The sequence below is a fragment of the Hyaena hyaena genome, unplaced genomic scaffold, assembly GCF_003009895.1.
Source record: "Hyaena hyaena isolate Hyena2069 unplaced genomic scaffold, ASM300989v1 scaffold_34, whole genome shotgun sequence".
Classification (NCBI taxonomy): Eukaryota; Metazoa; Chordata; class Mammalia; order Carnivora; family Hyaenidae; genus Hyaena; species Hyaena hyaena.
In genome coordinates, this window is record NW_024080665.1 from 3173195 (window position 1) to 3194186 (window position 20992).

Genomic DNA, 20992 nt, shown 5'->3' on the forward strand with positions numbered 1-20992 from the left:
AGATTATAGCAATTACAGTTTGTAATGAAACAGACATAAAATCAATGTGCTGTGGAAAAGACCTTTAGAAATCATTTTATAACCTGCTTGTAACTTACAATAAATTAGTTTCAATTTTTCAGACATTGCCAGAAACATCAATGATCTTTTTTTCCAATTTGTTGAAAAAGTAGTGTGATAGTAAGATCACCGAACAGAAAAGATGTTAATATTTTTGGTTTGGGTTAATATTTCTTAATCTTTGTGCATATGCAGTTGTGGTTTTATATGCCTGTACTTTGAATGAACATGTCCAGCCTAGTAGCCATAACCCAGGGACAGGCTCAACCAGAGAAGCAGGAACCACAGATTCCGAAGTAGCATGTGTAGTCCGTGGACAGGAGGTGAGGAGATGAGGTGGCCAGGAAAGTAGCCTGGTGGAAAGTTAAAGTGGGCCACTAGAAAGCATGGTAAGAAATAGCCTAAGGTAGAAAGCAGGCCGCTGTACTGGCTCTTACCTGGTTTTTGTGGCCTCAGTTGTGACTTATTTTAAATATTTTAGGCCGGAGCCAGAATAAGACAATAAGACAGTTATGTTCTAAGAAACATATGTTATGTTCTGATGTCATGTCTATTATTATTGGTGTAGCTCCATTCTGTTTAACATACCTTAACCTCTGTCTGCTGTCCAGACATTCCACTGTTTTGTCTATAGAAACCTTTAAACAGAATTACTTTGTTTCTCCCTTCAGTTACCATATTATCTCTATCCACTATTATCGTGTTATTTTGTATTCTTTCTTTTCCTCTATCTGTGGAACATTTCTTTGTTCCTTAACCTGCCTGGAGGCATGGATAGATGTTCTAGTTCCAGAAACGGTATGAATAGTACTAAAGCAAATCACTTATGTGGGAGTATTTGATGGGCAAAGTGTATTTGGAGCACAGCAGACAAGAGGTTTCCACCTCCCAATTCTTCCTTTTTTAAACATTGAGGTGTATTTCATGTATAGTAAAACATGCAGATCGTAAGCTCAATGAGATTTTACCCATGTGACCGCTATCCAGATCAAGATACAGAACATTTTAGTTAGTCCAGAAAGTTTCCTTGTACCATTTTTCAGTCAACACCCTTCCAAAGATAACTACTATTCTCACTTCTAGTTCCATATTTTAATTTGCATGTTTGTGAACTTTATGGAAGTGGAGTCACAGAATATGTACTCTGGCATCTGGCTTCTTTCTCTTGATGTAATGTTTTTGAGATTCATCTGTGTTATTTATATCAGTAGTTCATTTTTATTGATATGTAATATTCTGTTGTGTGAATATGATACAATTCATTTGCTCATTTTTCTGTTAATGGGTATTTGGGTTATTTTTGGTTTGGGACTTTTGTGAATAAAGATTCTGTGGATATTCTTGTATATGTCTTTCGATGGACATGGACACTCATTTCTTTTAGATATATGTCTAGGTGTAGAATTGCTAGGTCATAGGGTAGTTCTGCATTTAAATTTATTAGAAACTGCCAATTTTTTATTTTTATTTTTTAGAACATTTACTTATTCTTGGAAGAGAGAGAGCACGGTGGGAGAAGAGCAGAGAGAAAGAGAAAGGGAGACACAGAATCCAAAGCAGGCTCCAGGGTCTGAACTGTCAGCTCAGAGCCCGACACAGGGCTTGAACTCATGAACCATGAGATCATGACCTAAGTTGAAATTGGGTGCTTACCTGACTGAGCCACTCAGGCATGCTCTCAAACAATTTTTTAAATGATTAAACCATTTTATACTCCCACCAGCCATATTTGAGAGTTCAATTATTCCACCTTGTTGCCCATACTTGTCAGTCTTTTTACTTTCAGTTATTCTGGTTTGGTGTGTAGTGATATCTCACTGAGGTTTTAATTACTATTTCTTCACTGAGTAACTGAGGAGGGACAGAGAAAGGGGACCCCAAACAGCCTCCATGTTGTCAGTGCAGAGCCCTGTGTGGCAGGGCTCGAACTCACGAACTGTGAGATCATGACCCTGAGCCAAAGTTAAGTCAGACACCTAACTGACTGAGCCACCTATGCACCTCAATCATATTGGTTTTCCATTGCTACTATAACACAGCACCAGAAAATTAAGTAGCTTAAAACACTAAAATAAATTTATTATCTTATAGTTCTGTAGATTAGAATTCTGATACAAGTCTCACTGAGCTAAAATCAAGGTTGGCAGGTCTGTGGGTTTTTGTTTGTTTTGTTTTGTTTTGAAGCTCTAAGAGAGAACGTTTCCTTTGTTTTTCCAGTTTATATAGCTCATGGTCCCTTTCTAGTATTATGTAGCATTCCTAGGCACATGGCCCCTTTCCTGTATCCTCAGAGCTAGAAACTTTACATCTCTGAGCATTTTTCCAAAGTCCCATTTCCCAAAGTTTCCTGCTTTTGAGGACTCAGGTGGTTAGGTTGGACATACTGTAGTAATCTAGGATGCTTATCCTCAACTCAAGGTCCTTAATTTAATCACACTTGCAAGATTGTCTTTGGCATTTAAAGTAAAGTGACACATTCATTCATTCATAGGATTTGGGATTGGGATGTCGACATGTTTGGGACCCATATTCTGCCTACCATTCTAACATAGTTACTATGGTCGCCCATGAGTTGCTAAACTAAAGTAGTAGCCCATCAGCATCCTCATTGGGAGTGAGACAGGAGAAAGGAATCCAAAAAAATACACTGATAAGTTTATATAAATAGGATATTCTGGCTTCTGTACAGTATGTAACTATAATAAGGTTATATACTAGGTAAAGTAGTAAATTAGAAAAGGGAATGTGATCACTTCCCCTTTGGTTGGTGGGAAACAATTAGAAAACTCCTATTAAATACCCTAAATGACTTCCCATCAGTTTAGGGTTAAAGTACAGACTTCTTAGGACAACTCTCCGAAGTTCATTCTTTTAATCATTACACTCTACTGCCTCTCTAATATGGTAGTACATTTTGTTTCTAATGTGAATGCTAACTTCCCCAGGCAAGTACAAACATGCGTACCCTATAATTGTAGCTGGCATTGTTTTGACACCACCAATAACACCAAAATCTCTAACCTGAGTTCATAATTTTAAAATAATCACACATTACACCATTAATGCCTTTGATACTTTATAATAATATGCCCGTCTCCTTTTTCATTTATTCTGGGCCCCTTCCTATACATTTTGGTAAATCATGATAGAATTTAAAGGGAACTCTTTTTCTTAGGCCCATAATTTTCTGTCATGGTAAATAAGCTAATGTACTTCTAAAATCAATGACTCCATTCTTTATGTACATGAATGGCTTTTTAATTCTTTTAAGTTTGTTTATTTATTTTGAGGTGGGGGGTGGTGCAGAGAGAAAGGGAGAGAGAGAGAATCCCAAGCAGGCTCCATACTGTCAGCTCAGAGCCTGATGTGAGGCGCAAATCCACAAACTGTCAGATCATGACTTGAGCCAAAACCAAGACTCTTAACTGACTAAGCTACTCAGGTGCCCTTACATGAATTTTTTTTAATAGCTTGAGTTAGGGATTAGAAAATAAAATTTGTTGGTGCCTATTGTATGTCAGGTATATGCTAGGTAATCCTCAGAGCAACCTTTTATGATAAACATTGTTATCTTTATTTTACAGCTTAGATATCTGAGTCTCAAAGAGACTTAAGCAACTTGCCAAAATTGATAAGTAATAAGACTTGGGATTCTAGTTTAGATCTGATTCCAAAGTCCTTGTACACTCTTCCATGGTATGTTCAGTCAAATGGATCAAAATGGGTATTGGAACATATCTGTAGTCTGTTATAACCTTGAATAACTTTGATAGCATGCCAAAATATTTGAATCAAGAGGTTCTAATTCAGTGAAATTCTATTATGTGCTTGAGAGACTCTTAAAACTGTACTGAAATGGTATGAATATGAACATCTAATTAGAAGATGGTACATTGACCTTTTTATTCCAATTCCATTACTATTTCGACTGCCTCAGTTTTCACTTTAGCCATGGCCATGTGGGGAAACTTGTCCCTGTTACTGGTTTCTTGGAATGTTCTAGATAATTCCTATAAATGTGAATTTTATTATAACTTTGATGCCTCAGACTTTTTAAGGGAAACATAATTGTTTCATTCTCCATGTGATTGAATCAATTTACATGTCAAGAGGGAAAAAAGGAAAATGCTTAGATTCCTTTTTAAAGAATCTCCAAAACTTCTAGTTTGTATAATTTAAGGATCGGTGGATGTTGTTTTGTTTTCACACGTTTCACATTTGTTCCTTTGGCTTGAATAACTTAACCTCTCTATTCTTGAATTTCTTATTTGCGCCAATTGGGATACTATTCAGAAAATATACACCTGTTGACAAATTGTAGCATGTCAGTGGTGAAGGCTGGTTTACTGTGTGAAATTTCACCAGCGTTCTCCAGCAGGGCATGGCACTTTCAATTCAACCATTTTTTCTTTAAAAGAGATAACCTGTTTGAAAATCTGTGTGTCTGGGCAGGTTGGTGCTAATCTGGACTCTCTGCCTTAACTGGCCTCATTTTCCACAACTGTCCCAAATATACTTGATACTTTATATCAAACTACTTGCTATTTTCAGTATCATCTATATTTTTACATCTCTGCCTTTAACCCTCTGTTGTCTGATAAATTCAGCATGTCTGTCCTTCCTGACTTGGCATAGTGTTATATCCTTTAGAAAGCCTGCCTTTTAAACTTTGCTTAGTCCCTGATAGAACTGGATGACTTTTTTCTGTACTCCCACTGAATACAATGCATATCTTTACCATAGCACTTAATACACCATATAGTAATTATCTATTTGCTTTCTGTCTCTCCCCTAATGTTCTTTAGTAGTTAAGTGGGGGAAAAGTGGCAAAACATAAAGTTAGAAAGATTTAGGCAAGAGCCAGATCACGGCAGGGCCAGAGTAAAGCATCTGGATTTTATTCTAAAAGCCAGTAGAGGGTTTTTAGTAGGAATGTGACATGATCCTGTTTATGTTTTTAAAAGATCACCCTGGATGCTTTGTGGTGAATGGGTTTGTGGACAGTAAGAGTACAAGCTGGGAAACTAGTCCGAGTGAGAGGTGATAGTGGTTTACACCAGGACAACACCAGTGGACACTGGAGAGAAGTGGATGACTTGGGATTTATTTTGGAGATAGTGCCAGTAGGGCTCATTAATGCGTTAAATGTGGGGGTAAAAAAAAAAAAAAAAAAAGAGATTTTCAATTGACTTCTAGGTTTCTAGTTTGAGCAACTGTGTAGAGAGAATATCTTGCATTCTGTTTTAATTATGTTGAGTTCAAAATGCCTGTGAGACATTAAATGAAGAGTCAGGTAGGTGATAAAATATATGAGGTTGGACTTCAGAGGGGGGGTGGAGGCAGTTGGTATTTAAAAAGTTGGTATTTAAAGTTGTGGGAACTAATGAGATCACCGGAGGGAATGAATGTAGAAAGAGAAGGTGGCCAAAGATGAATATAAATATCACAAGTTCATCACCCAAAAGCAGAGTCTGGCATTCAGACATGTTTTAATGGGCTCAAATTATTATTTGCCTTATTTCCTGTTCCTCTTTGATACTCACTCCAGGCCTATTGAATGAAATGCTTATTTCTAAACATTGTCCACATCTCCATACATTTAATCAAACTGTATGCATGTTCTCCCTCACTGTATCTGCGTGTGAATCTCTCTTAAGTTCTGTCAAGTGCCACCTTGTTGGGCAAGCCTCTCTGTTCTTACTGTTCACATTCTACCCAAATATATTTTTCCCTCTTTGGAACTCCTGTCCCCTATTACATTTTCTCAATTCAGGGACATTCCTCACCACCCTCTACTACAATACACAAACTCTAATGTGAAGTGTTGCATCACTGAGGAGGAAGGAAAAAATTAATTAGCAAGTACTTAATAAATGTTCTTTATATGTTCAGTGCTGTGCTAGGTTCTGGAGATTCTTCGGTCAACTACAGAGATGGGGACCGTGCCTTTAGGAATCTTAGAATTCAACAATGATCTTTGGCTATCCATGTTGAGCAAAATCATTGGCAGGCCTTTAAAATACAAGTGCTAGAGTATCCACTGAATCAGGAATTTCTAGATCAAGGGCCTAGCCTTCATAAGGCTCTCTAGGCAAAATAGCATTCTCCAAAAGCTGATAACTACTGGCCTAACCAAACGCTGTTTCTTACATGCCTTGTATGTCGACTTAATGGAGGAGGAAGCAGAGGAAGATTTGACTTAGAAGGTGATATAAAATGGGATCTGGGATACACACTGAAGTATTAAGGGTAAAGCGACATGACATATCGAATCTATTCATAAGTTCATAAAAATAATTACATATGTACATACATATATACATATACATTTATATATACACATATGTATATGTGGATATTATATCAGAATGTTAGAATTGGTGATTCTGAGCAGAACATACACAGCAGTTCACTATACTATGCTTTCAACATTTGTGAAGTTTGAAATTATTTCAAAAGAAAAAGCTTATAGGAATGAGCAAAACTTAATTGGATCTAGAAATTGTGTAAGGTTTCTATTTTTAATTTAATTTTTGTTTTTCTTTTTTTAGTAATCTCTGCACACAATGTGGGGCTCAAACTCACAACCTTGAGATCTTGTGAGATCTGATCTTATGAGATCTTAGGAGATCTATATCTGAGCCAACCAGGTACCCCAAAGTTGTGTAAGATTTCAGTAAGCAGAGATATAGGTTATAGGCAGGTAGGATTGGATGATGGAAGGGTTAAGTATTCGAGGCTGAAAGGACAAGGTAATCACAAAATGGCAAAGGCAGAGCAGGCTAGAAGTTGATAGTGTGAGGTAAGAGATGAGCCAGATAAGCAGTCAGGTGTGATTAAACTACAGGCTGCTGTAAAAGGGGTGAGTGGAGCCAGATTGTGAAACTCCATGTATGCCTTGCAAGTTTCGTGTTTATCATTTAAACCAGTGGTCACCAAGCAAGATGCTCACAGCCCAAGTGGTAAGAAAAATGATCTTTTGGGGTACACAAAGAAAACTTTGTAACTTCTATTGTATATATGTTACCCCTTTACTTCATTCTTCTAAATTTTTATTTTATGTGTTTTAAATATATATAGTATCTTAACACAGTATGAATACAATTTACAAATAAATATACATATATGGGGTTGCTAAAAATTTTTTTGCTATCAAAGTTGGGAGACTACTCCTTTAGACATTTTCCTGCCTTATAATTAGAGTGGTATTTTAAAAATATAAAACTAATTATATTAATCCCTATATGTATGCATGTGTGTTTGTGTGTATATGTACATTGGATATATGTATGTAGTTTTTCAACAGCTTACTTTGTCTTTAGTATAAAGTCTAAATAATGTTTATTTTTTGAGAGAGAGTTGGGAGAGGGGCAGAGAGAGAGGAAGAGAGAATCCCAAGCAGCTCTGCGTTGTGAGCACAGAGCCTGACACAGGGCTTGACCCCATGAACTGTGGGATCATGACCTGAGCTGAAATCAAGAGTCAAGATGCTTTAACTGACTGAGCCACCTAGGCACCCTACTCTGCCTTTATATCTGCATGATCCTTCTACGTAGAATGATCTCATTTGTTAAAAAATCCTTTACCTGCTTAACTTCAATTAATTCTTCTAGTCTTAGCTTATATGTTACTTCCCCCAGTAGTCCTCTTCTAACCCCCTAGACAAGGTTATAAGCCCTCAGCATAGACTCCCATAGCTCCTATGGCCCCCTTTCATATTTTTAATGGCTTAAAGTTTTGAGGACAGGAAACTTATCTCTCTTATTTACTCATTTATCCCAGTGGAAAAGCTTGGAATGTTGTTGAGGGCCCACTAAATACTTGTTGAAAAGGAAATGTTATTAATGCAGCAGAAGGAGCTCTCATCCATTAGTGATGGGAATGCAAAATGTTACAGCCACTTTGGAAGGCAGTTTGGCAGTTTGTAACAAAACTATTCTGTCACCATACGATTCAGCAGTCACACTTCTTGGTATTCATCCAAAAGAATTGAAAACTTACGTTTACACAAAAACTTGCACACAGGTGTTCATAGCAGCTTTATCTACAAGCCATCCTTGGAAGCAACCTTGATGTGCTTTAGTAAGAGAATGGATAGGTAAACTTTAGGTAATAAAACATTATCAGTGTTAAAGAGAAGTGAGGTATCAAACAAACATTGAAAGACAAGAGGGAACCTTAAATGCCTATTACTAAGTGGAAGAAGACCTGTTACTAATTGAAAAAAGCTACATACTGTATGATTCCAACTATCTTGATATTCTGGAAGAGGCAAAACTACGGAGATAGTAAAGAGATCAGTGGTTGCCAGGAGTTAAGAGAGAGGGAGAGATGAAATGGCAAAACCATCGAGAATTCAAGGTAATGAAACTATTCTGTAGATTATAATAGTTGATACAAGTTATTCTAAATTTATCCATACCCAAGAGTGAACCATAAAATGTAAAGTATGGACTTTGGATGATAATGACATATCAGTGTAGGTGCATCAGTTATAACAAATGTGCACCTGTGGTAGGGGAAGGAGGCTATGCATGTGAGGGAGAAAGGCTGTATGGAAAATGCTTCTATCTTCTGCTCAGTTTTACTGTGAACCTAAAACTGCTCTAAAAAAGAAAGTCTATTAAAAAAATAAATCAGTGGCGCCTGGGTCAGTTAAGCGTCTGACTTCGGCTCAGGTCATGATCTCACGGTTCGTGGGTTTGAGCCCTGTGTCAGGCTCTGTGCTGACAGCTAGCTCAAAGCCTGAAGCCTGTTTCAGATTCTATATCTCCCTCTCTCTCTGACCCTCCCTTGCTCATTCTGTCTCTCTCTCTCTCTCTCTCGGAAATAAATAAAACATTTTAAAAAATTAAAAAATAAATCAGACATCTATAATACAGAACATTCTACAAGAAAAAGGGAGGGGCATGAGGTAGTCATTAGGGAAATGCCAATCAGCACCATAGTGCATACCACTTCATTGTATTAGCATGGCTATAATCAGAAAGACAACCAATAGCAAGTATTGGGAGAATGTGGAGAAATTCATATATTGCTCATGGGAATGTAAAGTGATGCCCCTGGTTTGCAAAACACTTTGGTAGTTCTTCAAAATGCTAAACATAGAGTTACCATATGACCCACAAATTCCACTCCGAGATACATAAACCCAAGAGAAATGAAAACCTACATATTAACAAAAACTTGTACATGATTGTTCACAGCAGTGTTACTCAAAATAGCCAGAATGTGGAAAATACCTAAATGTCTGTCTTAGCTCAGGCTGCCATAACAAAATATCATAGACTCGTGGCTTGAACAGTACACATTCCTTTCTCACCGTTCTGGATTAAGTGTTGGCTCCTGGTGAGATCTTCTTGGCTTGTATAGATGGCTGCCTTCTCCATGATCTCACATGGCCTCCCCTGTTGTCATCCAGGCAGGTAAGAGAGTGAGGCTTTTCCTCTTCTCATGAAGACACTAATCCCATCAAGGGGACCTTACCTTCATGACCTCTTCTAAACTTAATTACCTTCTGAAGGCTCCACATTTGGAGTTAAAGCTTCAATACATGAATTTGGGAGGTGGGGCTACAGACATACAATTTGTAACAAGTTCCAACTTGTGAATGGATAAATAAATGGATAAATAAAATGTAGTATTTTCACAGAACGGAATATTATTCATCCATGAAGGAAATAAATTATTGATGTATGTTACAACATGAATGAACCTTGAAAATATGCTGAGTGAAGGAAACCAGATGGAAAAGAATACATAATGTATGATTTTATTTATATGAAGAGTCCAGAACAAACAAATTTATAGAGACAGAAGATACATTAGTGGTTAAAGGGCTGAGGAGTGGAGAGGTATGAGAAATAGGGAGTAACTACTGATAGATAGGAGATTTCTCTTTGGGATGATAAAGCTGCTCTAAAATTAGATAATGATGAAGGTTGCACTGTCTGAACATTTAAAAAACAATTGAATTGTACATTTTAAATTAATTTTATAGTATGTGAATTATATCTCAATAAAACTGATAAACTTTAGCAAAAACTGGGTTGCTTTAAACTGGCAAAGTAGAAAATATTGTGTAGAGAAAGGTGATGCTGTTCTATTACATTTCTTTGCATTCTTAGTAGGTTGTTGAAAGAAAGTAAATCGTAGAAATCTCTGAAAATCAGACTTTTAATGCTATATAATAAACAGTTCAAGAGAACATTCGAAAACATTTGAACAAAAAAGTTGAGTAAAGCATGATTAAGTGGCCAGTCTACCTGTCAAAATGAATAGTCATCCCTCTGCATTAAAAACATTTTTTTTAGAGGCGCCTGGGTGGCTCGGTCAGTTAAGCATCTGATTTTGGCTTAGGTCATGATCTCATGGTCTGTGAGTTCAAGCCCCGCATCAGGCTCTGTGCTGACAGCTTGGAGCCTGGGGCCTGCTTCAGATTCTATGGCTCTTGTCTCGCTGCCCCTCCCCTGCTCGCACACTGCCTCTCTCTGACTCAAAAATAAATAAATCTTAAAGTTGGGGAGGGGGAGAGGAAGAGGAAGGGGGACACAGAATCTGAACCAGGTTCCAGGCTCTGAGCTGTTCACACAGAGCCTGGTGCGGGGCTCGAACTCACGAACTGCAAAGTCATGACCTCAGTGGAGGTTAAGACACTTAACCAGCTGAGCCACCTAGGTGCCCCATCTGTCTTCGTTTTAATTTTTTTATTTTCTAGTGTATTGTATCCCTTTAATTCACAGTTTGTGGGTTACCTGTCCCCCTTCTATTAATTTATCTACCTTCCTCCCTTCTAATTTCTCCTTTGGTAAAAAGACCTCAACTATTCTACTTCCTCATTTCTTTAGAATGAGTGCAGTAACTGTTTACTTCTGTCATCTCATTTTGCACATTAAAAATTATAATTTGATATATATTTAGTGATTTTTAAAAAAAACAATAGTAACAGAGTTTGAAATTTTTCTCAAGTGGCTTTGTACAAATTATTTGGTGACACCCCCATTTACCATGTTTGCTGGGCCAACTCTTACACATCCTTAAGGCTAACTTCCCTGGTTTTTTTCTCTGTCTTCCTTCATAAGTGCCCTTCTTCTGTGCTCCTGTGGTACTCGGCATATCTCTTTATTGTATCTCCATCTACTGGCATCTTAGCTGCCTGTCTCTTCCATTAGACTATATACTTCATTAAGGTCAATGACTGCATCTTATCTTTGTAACTGAATTTGGCAAATAGGAGGTGCTCAGTAAATGCCTGTTGAATTGAATTTAGTATATCACAGTAGAAACCTTTTAATCAGATTTGATAGGGGCTTATATTTGGTCAGCCAATTTTTAAAACTTCAAAGCATAGAATTATTGAAAAGATACATAAACACCTACCTTAAAATTTTATTTTAATTCAGACATATAGTTGTATAATCTTTGACAGTTATTTGATATACAGTGTGGCCTTTAAATTCTCCTTAGTTTTTCTTGAATTAAACAAGTTTTAAAAACCCTAAAATTAAAAGTTTGTTTAAAAAAGAGGCACTTGAAAAGAATTTTGAGACCTAAATACAATCTTTAAATTTTTACTGTTTTTCTCAGTCTAGCAGATATCTTACCCACACATAATTCAACAGCAGTTGTTATTAGCAACTCTCTTTCATGGAGTCCATTTTAAGCATTTTAAATAGTTTCTGTAGAAACAACAGCTTTCTTTGCAATCGTATTTAGGATCAATAAATACAGTGTGGCGTTAATAGGTTTGGTAACAAAGGTAACTGTCTGGCTCTTAGTGAGTATACATTTCAGCTCTTTGGCTCCAAGTGCTAGGAAGTACTAAAGAGTAGCTACCTTGCTGTAAACGCTAAGGCCTAAGAGGCAGCCAGTCTCCTTTGCTGTCCTGCCTGCCACTCCCTTATGGTGTATTCAGTAAACTTCTGTATCCTTTGAAAAAAAAAAAAAAAGAAAGAAAGAAAGAAAAAAGAAAAAAAGAAAGCTTATCCTGCGTATCGGGTAGTATGTTTTTTAGAAAGAATGGAGAATATTGATTAATCCAGTAAGTCCACTTAGTCGAGGGAATTTATGAGAACTTATACTGTACTTGGGGTTTTTTTTTCTATACCAAATTTCATCAATTATAGAACTTATGCAGAGTCTACTATATCCTGCCATAAGATTTCATGAACTTTGTTCTTAAAACTCAGTGCTTTGCAGTGTCATATTATCTTCTCAAGTCAATCTGGCCACCCCCAAAGAATTTCATGCTAATCTTTTTTTTTTATTTGTTTGTTTTAATTTCAGTGGTAGGAATGGGATCCTGGTGCTTCCACATGACTCTGAAATATGAAATGCAGGTCAGTAATGACAAAATTAACTAAATGCTTATTTCTCTTCACCCAGACACTTCAAATTTGAGGAAAGAGTACATTACTAGAGGATGGTGTTGAGACAAGAGACTGAGGGGGAAAAAAGGAGATTACATATCTCTTTTTACTTCAGGCCAGAGGATCCAAATTGACTAAGTGGAATAAAGAAGCGAGCAAGTAATTGTTCATAGAGAAAACAAGTGAGAGCAGTATAGCGTTGACTACCTCTGTGCAGGCATGAAGTGTTGGAGCAGGATTACAGAGTGCAGACCCCTGGAGATGTTTTAAAAAGACATAGTCAGTTCACCATGGAAGTATATTCTTAGATGCCTGCATTTCCTCATGTCTGTCTTATAGCATCCATTTGAATGGATGGTTCCTCTAGCTAGCAAAGAATTAGGGCTATGCAGGGATTTTACTGCCCTTGCTCTAAGGAAGCCATATATCTAGTGGTCAATCTTTTGACCTTTTTTTAAAAAATTTTTTTAATGCTTATTTATTTTTGAGAGAGAGAGAGACACAGCTCAATTGGGGGAGGGGCAGAGAGAGAGAGAGAGACGGAGACACAGAATCCGAAGTAGGCTCCAGGCTCCCAGTTGTCAGTGCAGAGCCTGATGCGGGGCTCAAACTCCTGAACCGCAAGATCATGTCCTGAGCTGAAGTCAGACGCTTAACTGACTGAGCCACCCCGGCACCCCAATCTTTTGAGCTCTTTATTCCCCATTAATAACCCAGAAACTTCTAGAACTTCACTGTCCAGTAGAAATATAATGTGAGGATAAACGTAGTTTAAAATTTTCTGGGACCCACATCAAGAAAAGCCATGTTAAAAAATAGTTGAAATTAATTTTAATAATACATTTATTTAACCCAATATATTCAAATATTATTTCAACATGTAATCAGTATAAAAATTTATTAATGAAATATTTCCTATCTTGAAATAAGGTGTCTATCTCAATTCAGATTAGGTTTATTTCAAGTGCTCAGTAGCCAGATAAGGCTGGTGGCTGCTGGATTGGACAGGACTATTCCAGAAGGATTTGTGAATATAACAGTCTGTGAATTATTAGTTACAGCTATATTAAATGCATAAATATTAATTTAGGATTGATTCTGATATTCAACACATTTAGAGTAAGGTGTCATGTTTGCAGGTTGTGCTTGCTCTGGAGAGTACACAATTGAATAAGACACTGATCTGACTTAATTGAACACAGAACATACTTCTCACACTTTCTAGCTGGAGAGACAGACTTACAAACAATGACATAATATGAAAATTCTTTTTAAAGAAGTACAAATGATCTGTGGCATCACAGTGGAGTTTGGAAGAATGTATAAAAGTCAAAGTCGTTTAAACAAAATTTGAAAGATTTAGTTAAGACTCTTTAGGTAGTGAAAGGATAAAATGCCACAGCAGACTTGCCTTGTGCCATGGAGAGGCAGGGAGTCATTTCATTGTTTGGTATATGTGACAACAGTGATGAAGCAAGACCTGAAAATGTATTTCGAGAATGGTGAGAAATGGTAGGAATGCTGTTCAAAATATTTTACAACTATATGGTAAGAGTTCCAACAATAAGAATTTGCACACAAATCCTCATTCACTGATACCAGTGAGTAACAGCTGAATAACGGACCCTGAAAATAAGGCTTCGGGTTTGACCATATGAAAAAATAATTGGAATTTGTCCAGCTCTAGCTATCATGAAGTGCTTTGGTGTATAGTATCTTAAATAGTTATTACTCATGTCTTAGAAATTCCAGTACTAGAACTGAAAGAGGCTAATTGACTTGACCAAAATCACCCACAGTTTATAAATGATGTATCTCCTATATATTTATATATACATACACTTATATTTCTATATACACATATAAACATCCATTCTCTAGGCCTGCTAGCCTGGGAGCAAGAAACCCGAATACTGAAGAGCACACCTAACATTCAGATCTAGGTTGTAAAAACTATTCTCCATATAAAAGGAACCAGGGCAGGGGCGCCTGGCTGGCTTAGTTGGTGGAGCAGGTGATTCTTGATGTCAGGGTCATGGATTCAAGCCCCATGTTGGGCATAGGGTTCACTTTTAAAAAATAATAATAATAAATAAAATCTTTGAAAAAAATAATAAAAGGAACCGGGGCTGTTCAGAGGACTGAGGCAGAAAAAAAAGGACTTTATGAACCTAGAACATCTTTGTATGCTAGAAAGAGTGGAAAAGCTAAAAGAATGGGCATATGTCAGAAGAACCCTGAAGCCAACTTAAACGGGTTCCCATAGGCCAAATTTGGGACAGTTTGAGCATCAAAATAAATAATGATAGTAACAGTTTGTAATAGTTACCAAACTCATTGAATATATAACCCACTGAACAAAATGGGAAGTCATGAATTCATACTAAAATAATAAGCTGTATATAAATGAAACAAGTGATCATAAATGAATGTTAAAAGTTTAATGCTGAATTTACATAGTTTTTAAGTACTTTACCATAAAGTAATTATAAAGGGAAAATTTCAGTAACATTATAGTGAAAGAGCCTAGTGAAGAACACTTTAATCAAGCAGAGTGAATATCTTCAGTAATGGGACAAATCAAAATTGCGTGCCACCTGACAAAATACAGTGGCAAGAACATAGCATCACTACTCTGATATTCTTGCCAAAGATGCATGATCTGAATCCAGTCATATGGAAACATCAGACAAAGTCAAATGGAGTGATATTTTATAAAATAACTGACATTTAATCTTCAAAAGCATCCATGATTATAAAATTAAGACTAAAGAACTGTTTAAAATTGAAGGACACCAATAAGACATGACAACTAAATACCGTGTATGTTTCTGAACTGGATGGTGTGTGTGTGTGTGTGTGTGTGTGTATGCTTACATTTATGATATTGGGGCACTTAGAAAAACTTGAATGAAGCCTGAGAATTACATGGTAGTAATACACTAATGTTAATTTCCTGATTTTGTTGATAGTCTTGTGGATATGTAGATGAATATCTTTTATGAAAAGATTTAATGCACATGCCATAAAATTCACCATTTTAAAGTATATAAGTTAATTGTTTTAAGTATATTCACAAAATTCTGACATCATCACCACTAATTCCAGAACACTTGCATCATCCCAGAGAGAACTCCATGGCCATTAGCTGTTTCTCCTCATTACTCTCTGTCTCTGTAGATTGGCCTATTCTGGAAATGTGACTGCAATGGATCATTTAGTGTGTGACCTTTCATGTCTGGCTTCTTTGACTTAGGCTGAATACATTATATGGATATACTACATTTTACTTCTCATTTATCAATTAATGGACTTTGGGTTGTTTCCACATTTTGGTTTTTATACATAATGCTGCTATGAACATTTGTGTGCACGTTTTTGTGTGGACATATGTTTTCAGTTCTCTTAGATATTTATTAGAAGTGGAATTTCTTGGTCACATGGTAACTCTGTTTTTAACCTTTTGAAGAGCTATTAGATTGTTTTTCAAAGTGGCTGAGCCATTTTACATTCCCACCAGCAATTTCTCCATATTCTTGCCAGTAATGGTGATTGTCCTTCCTTTTGATTATAACCACCCTGCTGGTTATGAAATGATATCTCTTTGTGGTTTTGATTTACATTTTCCTAATGACCAGTGATATTGAGCATTTTTTCATGTGCTTATTACTCATTTGTATATCTTCACAGGAGAAATGCCTATTCAGATCCTTCACCCGTTTTTACATTGTGTTATTCGCCTTTTTATCATTGAGTTGTAAGAGTATATATTTTGGGTTTTAGACCTTTATTGAATACATGGTTTGCAAATATTTTCTTTCATTCTGTGGGTTGTTTTTTCATTTTCTTAATAGTATCCTTTGGAGCAAAAAGTTTTTGATTTTTTTCTTAGGTTGCTTGTGCTTTTGATACCATATCTAAAAATTCATTGCTTAATCCAAGACCGTGAAGATTTATACCTGTGTCGTCTTCTAAGAGCTTTATAGTTTTAGCTTGTACATTTAGGTCTTTGTTCCATTTTTTAAAATTCCAGTATAATCAATATAAAGTATTATATTCATTGCAAGTGTACAGTATAGTGATCGAACAACTCTACGTTGGTCATTGCTCATCATGATAAATGTCCTCTTAATCCCCTTCACCTATTTCACCCAACCTTCACTCACCTCCCTCTGGCAGGCACTAGTTTGTTTTCTATATTTAAGAGTCTTTTTTAGTTTGTCTCATTTTTTCCTTTGTTTTGTTTCTTAAATTATACATGAGTAAAATCATAAGGTATTTTTCTTTGATTTATTTCACTTAGCATTATACCCTCTAAATCCACCCAGGTTGTTACGAATGGCAAAATTTCATTCTTTTTTATGACTGAATGACATTCCATTGTACATATTTTCCACATCTTATTTATTCATTCATCTATGAATGGACACTGTTTTCCACAGCAGCTGTACCCATTTGTATTCCTACCAACAGTGCACGAGGGTTCCATTTTCTCCACATCCTCACCAATACTTGTTGTTTCTTATGTTTTTGATTTTAGTCATTCTGACAGGTGTGAGATGATACCTCATTGTGGTTTTGATTCGCATTTCCTTGATGATGTCTTCATCTTTTTCCTGTGTCTGTTGGTCATCTGTATATTTTCTTTGGAGAAATGTCTGTTCATGTCCACTGCCCATTTTTTTAATTGGATTTTTTTTTTGGTGTTGAGTTGTATAAATTCTTAATATACTTTTGATACTAACCCTTTACTAGGTATATCATTTGCAAATCTCTTCTCCTATTCAATAGGTTTTCTTTTAGTTTTGTTGGTTGTTTCCTTTGCTATGCAGAAGCTTTTTATTTTAATGTAGTCCCAATAGTTTACTTTTGCTTTTGTTTCCCTTGCCTTAGGAGACATATCTAGAAAAATGTTGGTATGACCGATACTGCCTGTGTTCTCTTCTAGGGTTTTTATGGTTTCAGGTCTCACATCTAGGTCTTTTTTTAAAATAGTTTATTGTCAGGTTGGTTTCCATATCACATCTAGGTCTTTAATCCATTTTGTGAGTTTGTTTTTGTGTATGGTATAGAAAGTGGTCCAGTTTCATTCTTTTGCATGTAGCTGTCCAGTTTTCCCAGCACCAGTTGAAAGAGATTGTCTTTTCCCCCATTTTATATTCTTGTGTCCTTTGTCATAGGTATAATTGACCATATAATCTTGGGTTTATTTCTGGGCTCACTATTTTGTTTCATTGTTCCATTGATCTATGTGTCTTTTTTTTTTTTTTTTTCCTGCCAGTAACATTAAAATCTAGAATTGTAATTCCTCTAGTTTTGTTCCTTTTTTTTTTTTTTTTTTCCAAGATATCTTTGGCTATTTGGGGTCTTTTGTGGTTCCATACAAATTTTAGGGTTACTTGTTCTAGTTCTATGAAAAATGCTGTTGCTATTTTGATAGGGATTGCATTAAATGTATAGATCACTTTGGGTAGTATGGACATTTTATAGTATTTGTTCTCTTGATTCTTTAATCCATTTTAAATTAATTTTTCACATGGTGTGAGGTCGAGTCTAGCTTCATTCTTTTGCATGTGGATATCCAGTTGCCCCAGAGTCATTCATTGAAAAGACTATTCTTTTGCCATTGAATTGTCTTGGCACCCCTATCTAAAATCAAACAATCATAAATGTATGAATTTATTTCTTGACTCTCAGTTTAACTCTCAGTTTTGTTCCATTGGTCTATATGTCTGTACTTATGCTAGTATGAGTATCACACAGCCTTGATCACTGTTGATTTGTAGTAGATTTTGACATCAGAAGCTGTGAGTCCTCCAGATTTGTTGTTGAAGAGACAGCAAGCACAGGTGCACGAGCCGGGGTTGGGAGTGGGGGTGGCCATAGGGGGCAAGAGAGAATCTTAAGCAGGCACCATGCTCTGCATATAGCCTGACACAGGGCTTGATCCCATAACCCTGGGATCATGACCTAAGCCAAAATCAAGAGTTGGATACTCAACTAATTGAGCCACCCAAGTGCCCCTGTTCTTGTTTTTAAAAATTGTTTAAACTATTCTGGATCTCTTGCATTTCCATGTAAATTTTAGGATCAGATCATTAGTTTCTGCAAAAATTAGCTGGGATTTTGAAAGGGATTCCATTGAATCCACAGATCACTTTGGAGTGTATTGCTGTCTTTAATATTGTCTTCTAATCCTTGAACATAGGATGTCTTCCCATTTATTTAAGTCTTTAGTTTCTTTCAGTGATGTTTTATAGCTTGAGTGGAAATCATGACTTCTTTTATTAAGTGTATTCGTAAGTAATGTATTTTTTGATGCTATTGTAAATGCATCAAATGTTCTTAATTTCACTTTTTTGGTTTCTCATGCTAATTTATAGAAATAACAATGATTTTTTGCATATTTTTGTATCCCGCAACATGCTGAACTTTTTTTTTTTACCTCTAGTAGTTTTTTGTGTATGGATATGTGGATTTGTTAGTTTCCTGAGTACAAGATCATGTTATATGCAAATAGGGGTAGTTTTATATATTACTTATCAATTGGATGCCTTTTTCTTATTTTTCTTGCCTAACTGCCCTGAATAGAACTTCCAGTACACTGTTGAATAGAAGTAGGGAGAGCAGACATCCTTGTTTTGCTCCTGATCTTGGGAAGAAAGCTTCTAGTTTTCATCATTAATTCTAATATTGGTTGGGGATTTGTGTGGATGCCCTTTATTAGACTGAGGAAGTTCCCTTCTGTTCCTAGTTTGCTGAGTGTTTTTATCATGAAAAGATGTTGGAATTTTCAAATGTGTTTTTTCTGAATCTCTTGAGATGACCATGTGGTTTTTCTCCTTTATTATATCAGTATGGTCTAGTACATTGATTGATCCTCCTGTGTTGAACCAACCTTGCATTCCTGTGATAAATTTCATTTGTTCAAGGTGTATATATAATCCAAGTGAGTATCTTTGTAAGAAACATACACTAGAGTACTTGGGAATAATGGAACCTCATGTCAGCAACATACTCAAATGGTTCAGAGAGAAAACAGTTCTTTGTACTGCCCTTCAAACTTTTCTGTACCTTGAAGTTGTTTTAATTTTTTTTTAAAGAAAATCAATGTAAATGTTCTCTGACCCAGTAATTGCACTCCTAGGAATACATCCTAAAAAAGTAATCAGAGACAGGGAAAAGATATTTTACAAGCATGTTACACATATGACAGTGTTACACATAATACAGATTTTTAAATGATCTGAATGTTTAACAAAAAGATTGCTACATATACTATGATATAACTATGTATTGAAGTGTACTATAGTCATTTAAAATAATATTTTGAAGGGGGTCTGGCTGGTTCAGTCTGTAGAGCATGTGACTCTTGATCTCAGGTTGTGAGTTCAAGCCATACATTGGGCATAAAGCTTACTTTTAAAAAAATAAAGAAAATTTGATCTCTGGTTGAGTATCCTGTTTTTAAATGTTTATTCATTTATTTTGAGAGAGATAGAACATGGGCATGCTGGTGGGTAGGGCAGAGAGAAAGAGGGAGAGAGAGAATCCTAAGCAGGTTCCACACTGTCAGTCCAGAGCCCATCATGGGACTCAGTTCCACAAACTGTGAGATCATGACCTGAGCTGAAATCAAGAGTTGGACACTTAACCAACTGAGCCATACATGTGCCCCTCTGATTGAATATCTTTAAAAATTAAATAGATAAAAAAATATTTTGAAGACCAGTGAAATAGGAAAATGTCATAAAGACAAAACTTTATGTAATATAATGCCAATTTTATAAACAACGGAAAAAAGACCGAAGGAAGTACATTTTGCCTCATTTTTTTTTTTACCTTTTTACAAAGTTTGTAATCTGTGGCCCAAAATTTTAGTAACTCCCACCTACCCATATAAATATCCTTAAAGCCCTTGCCCCTTGCTTCCTGAGCAATATTCAACCCAGATCAAGCTAAGTTATCTGAGTATCCTATCCTGTGCCTGAACTGAGTAGTTAAATATTGCTTGTAGAAATTATATCCTTTTGTTAAATGATCTCACTTTATAATTTTTTTTTAATGTTTATTCATTTTTGAGAGAGAGAGAGAGACAGCATGAGCAGGGGAGGGGCAGAGAGAGGGACACATTGAATCCGAAGCAAGCTCCAGGTTCTGAGCTGTCAGCACAGAGTCGGACCTGGGGCTCAGACTCACAGACCACAAAATCACAACCTGAGCTGAAGTTGATATTAACCAAGTGAGCCACTCAGGCGCACCCTCACTTTTAAATTATTGAACAGAAGCTCAACTAACCACTCAGTGCCATAAGACATTACCATTACATTTCCCTGACAATTTCAGTTTCTGTTCTTCAGAACTTTTATTTCACACTTGTCCTTTCTTTTTTAGATTTTTATATCTTTTTGCCTCATTTTCCTTTCTCCTCACTGATATCTTCAACATTTCACCAGCAATTAATTAATTAACTAACTAATTTTTTTTGAGAGAGAGAGAGACAGCGTGAGCAGGAGAGGGTCAGAGAGAAAGGGAGACACAGATTCTGAAACAGGCTCCAGGCT

General features: G+C 36.2%; 1 protein-coding gene across 2 annotated transcripts in view; it reads left to right on the forward strand.

Moving 5' to 3' along the window:
* The window catches only part of ACER3 (alkaline ceramidase 3), a 186817-nt gene that overhangs the window by 95899 nt on the left and 69926 nt on the right, over nt 1-20992 (forward strand). For both annotated transcript variants that reach the window (XM_039228793.1, XM_039228792.1), the window contains exon 3: nt 12346-12398. In XM_039228793.1, the coding sequence (XP_039084724.1) occupies nt 12346-12398 (53 nt within the window). The remainder of the gene's footprint in view (nt 1-12345; nt 12399-20992) is intronic.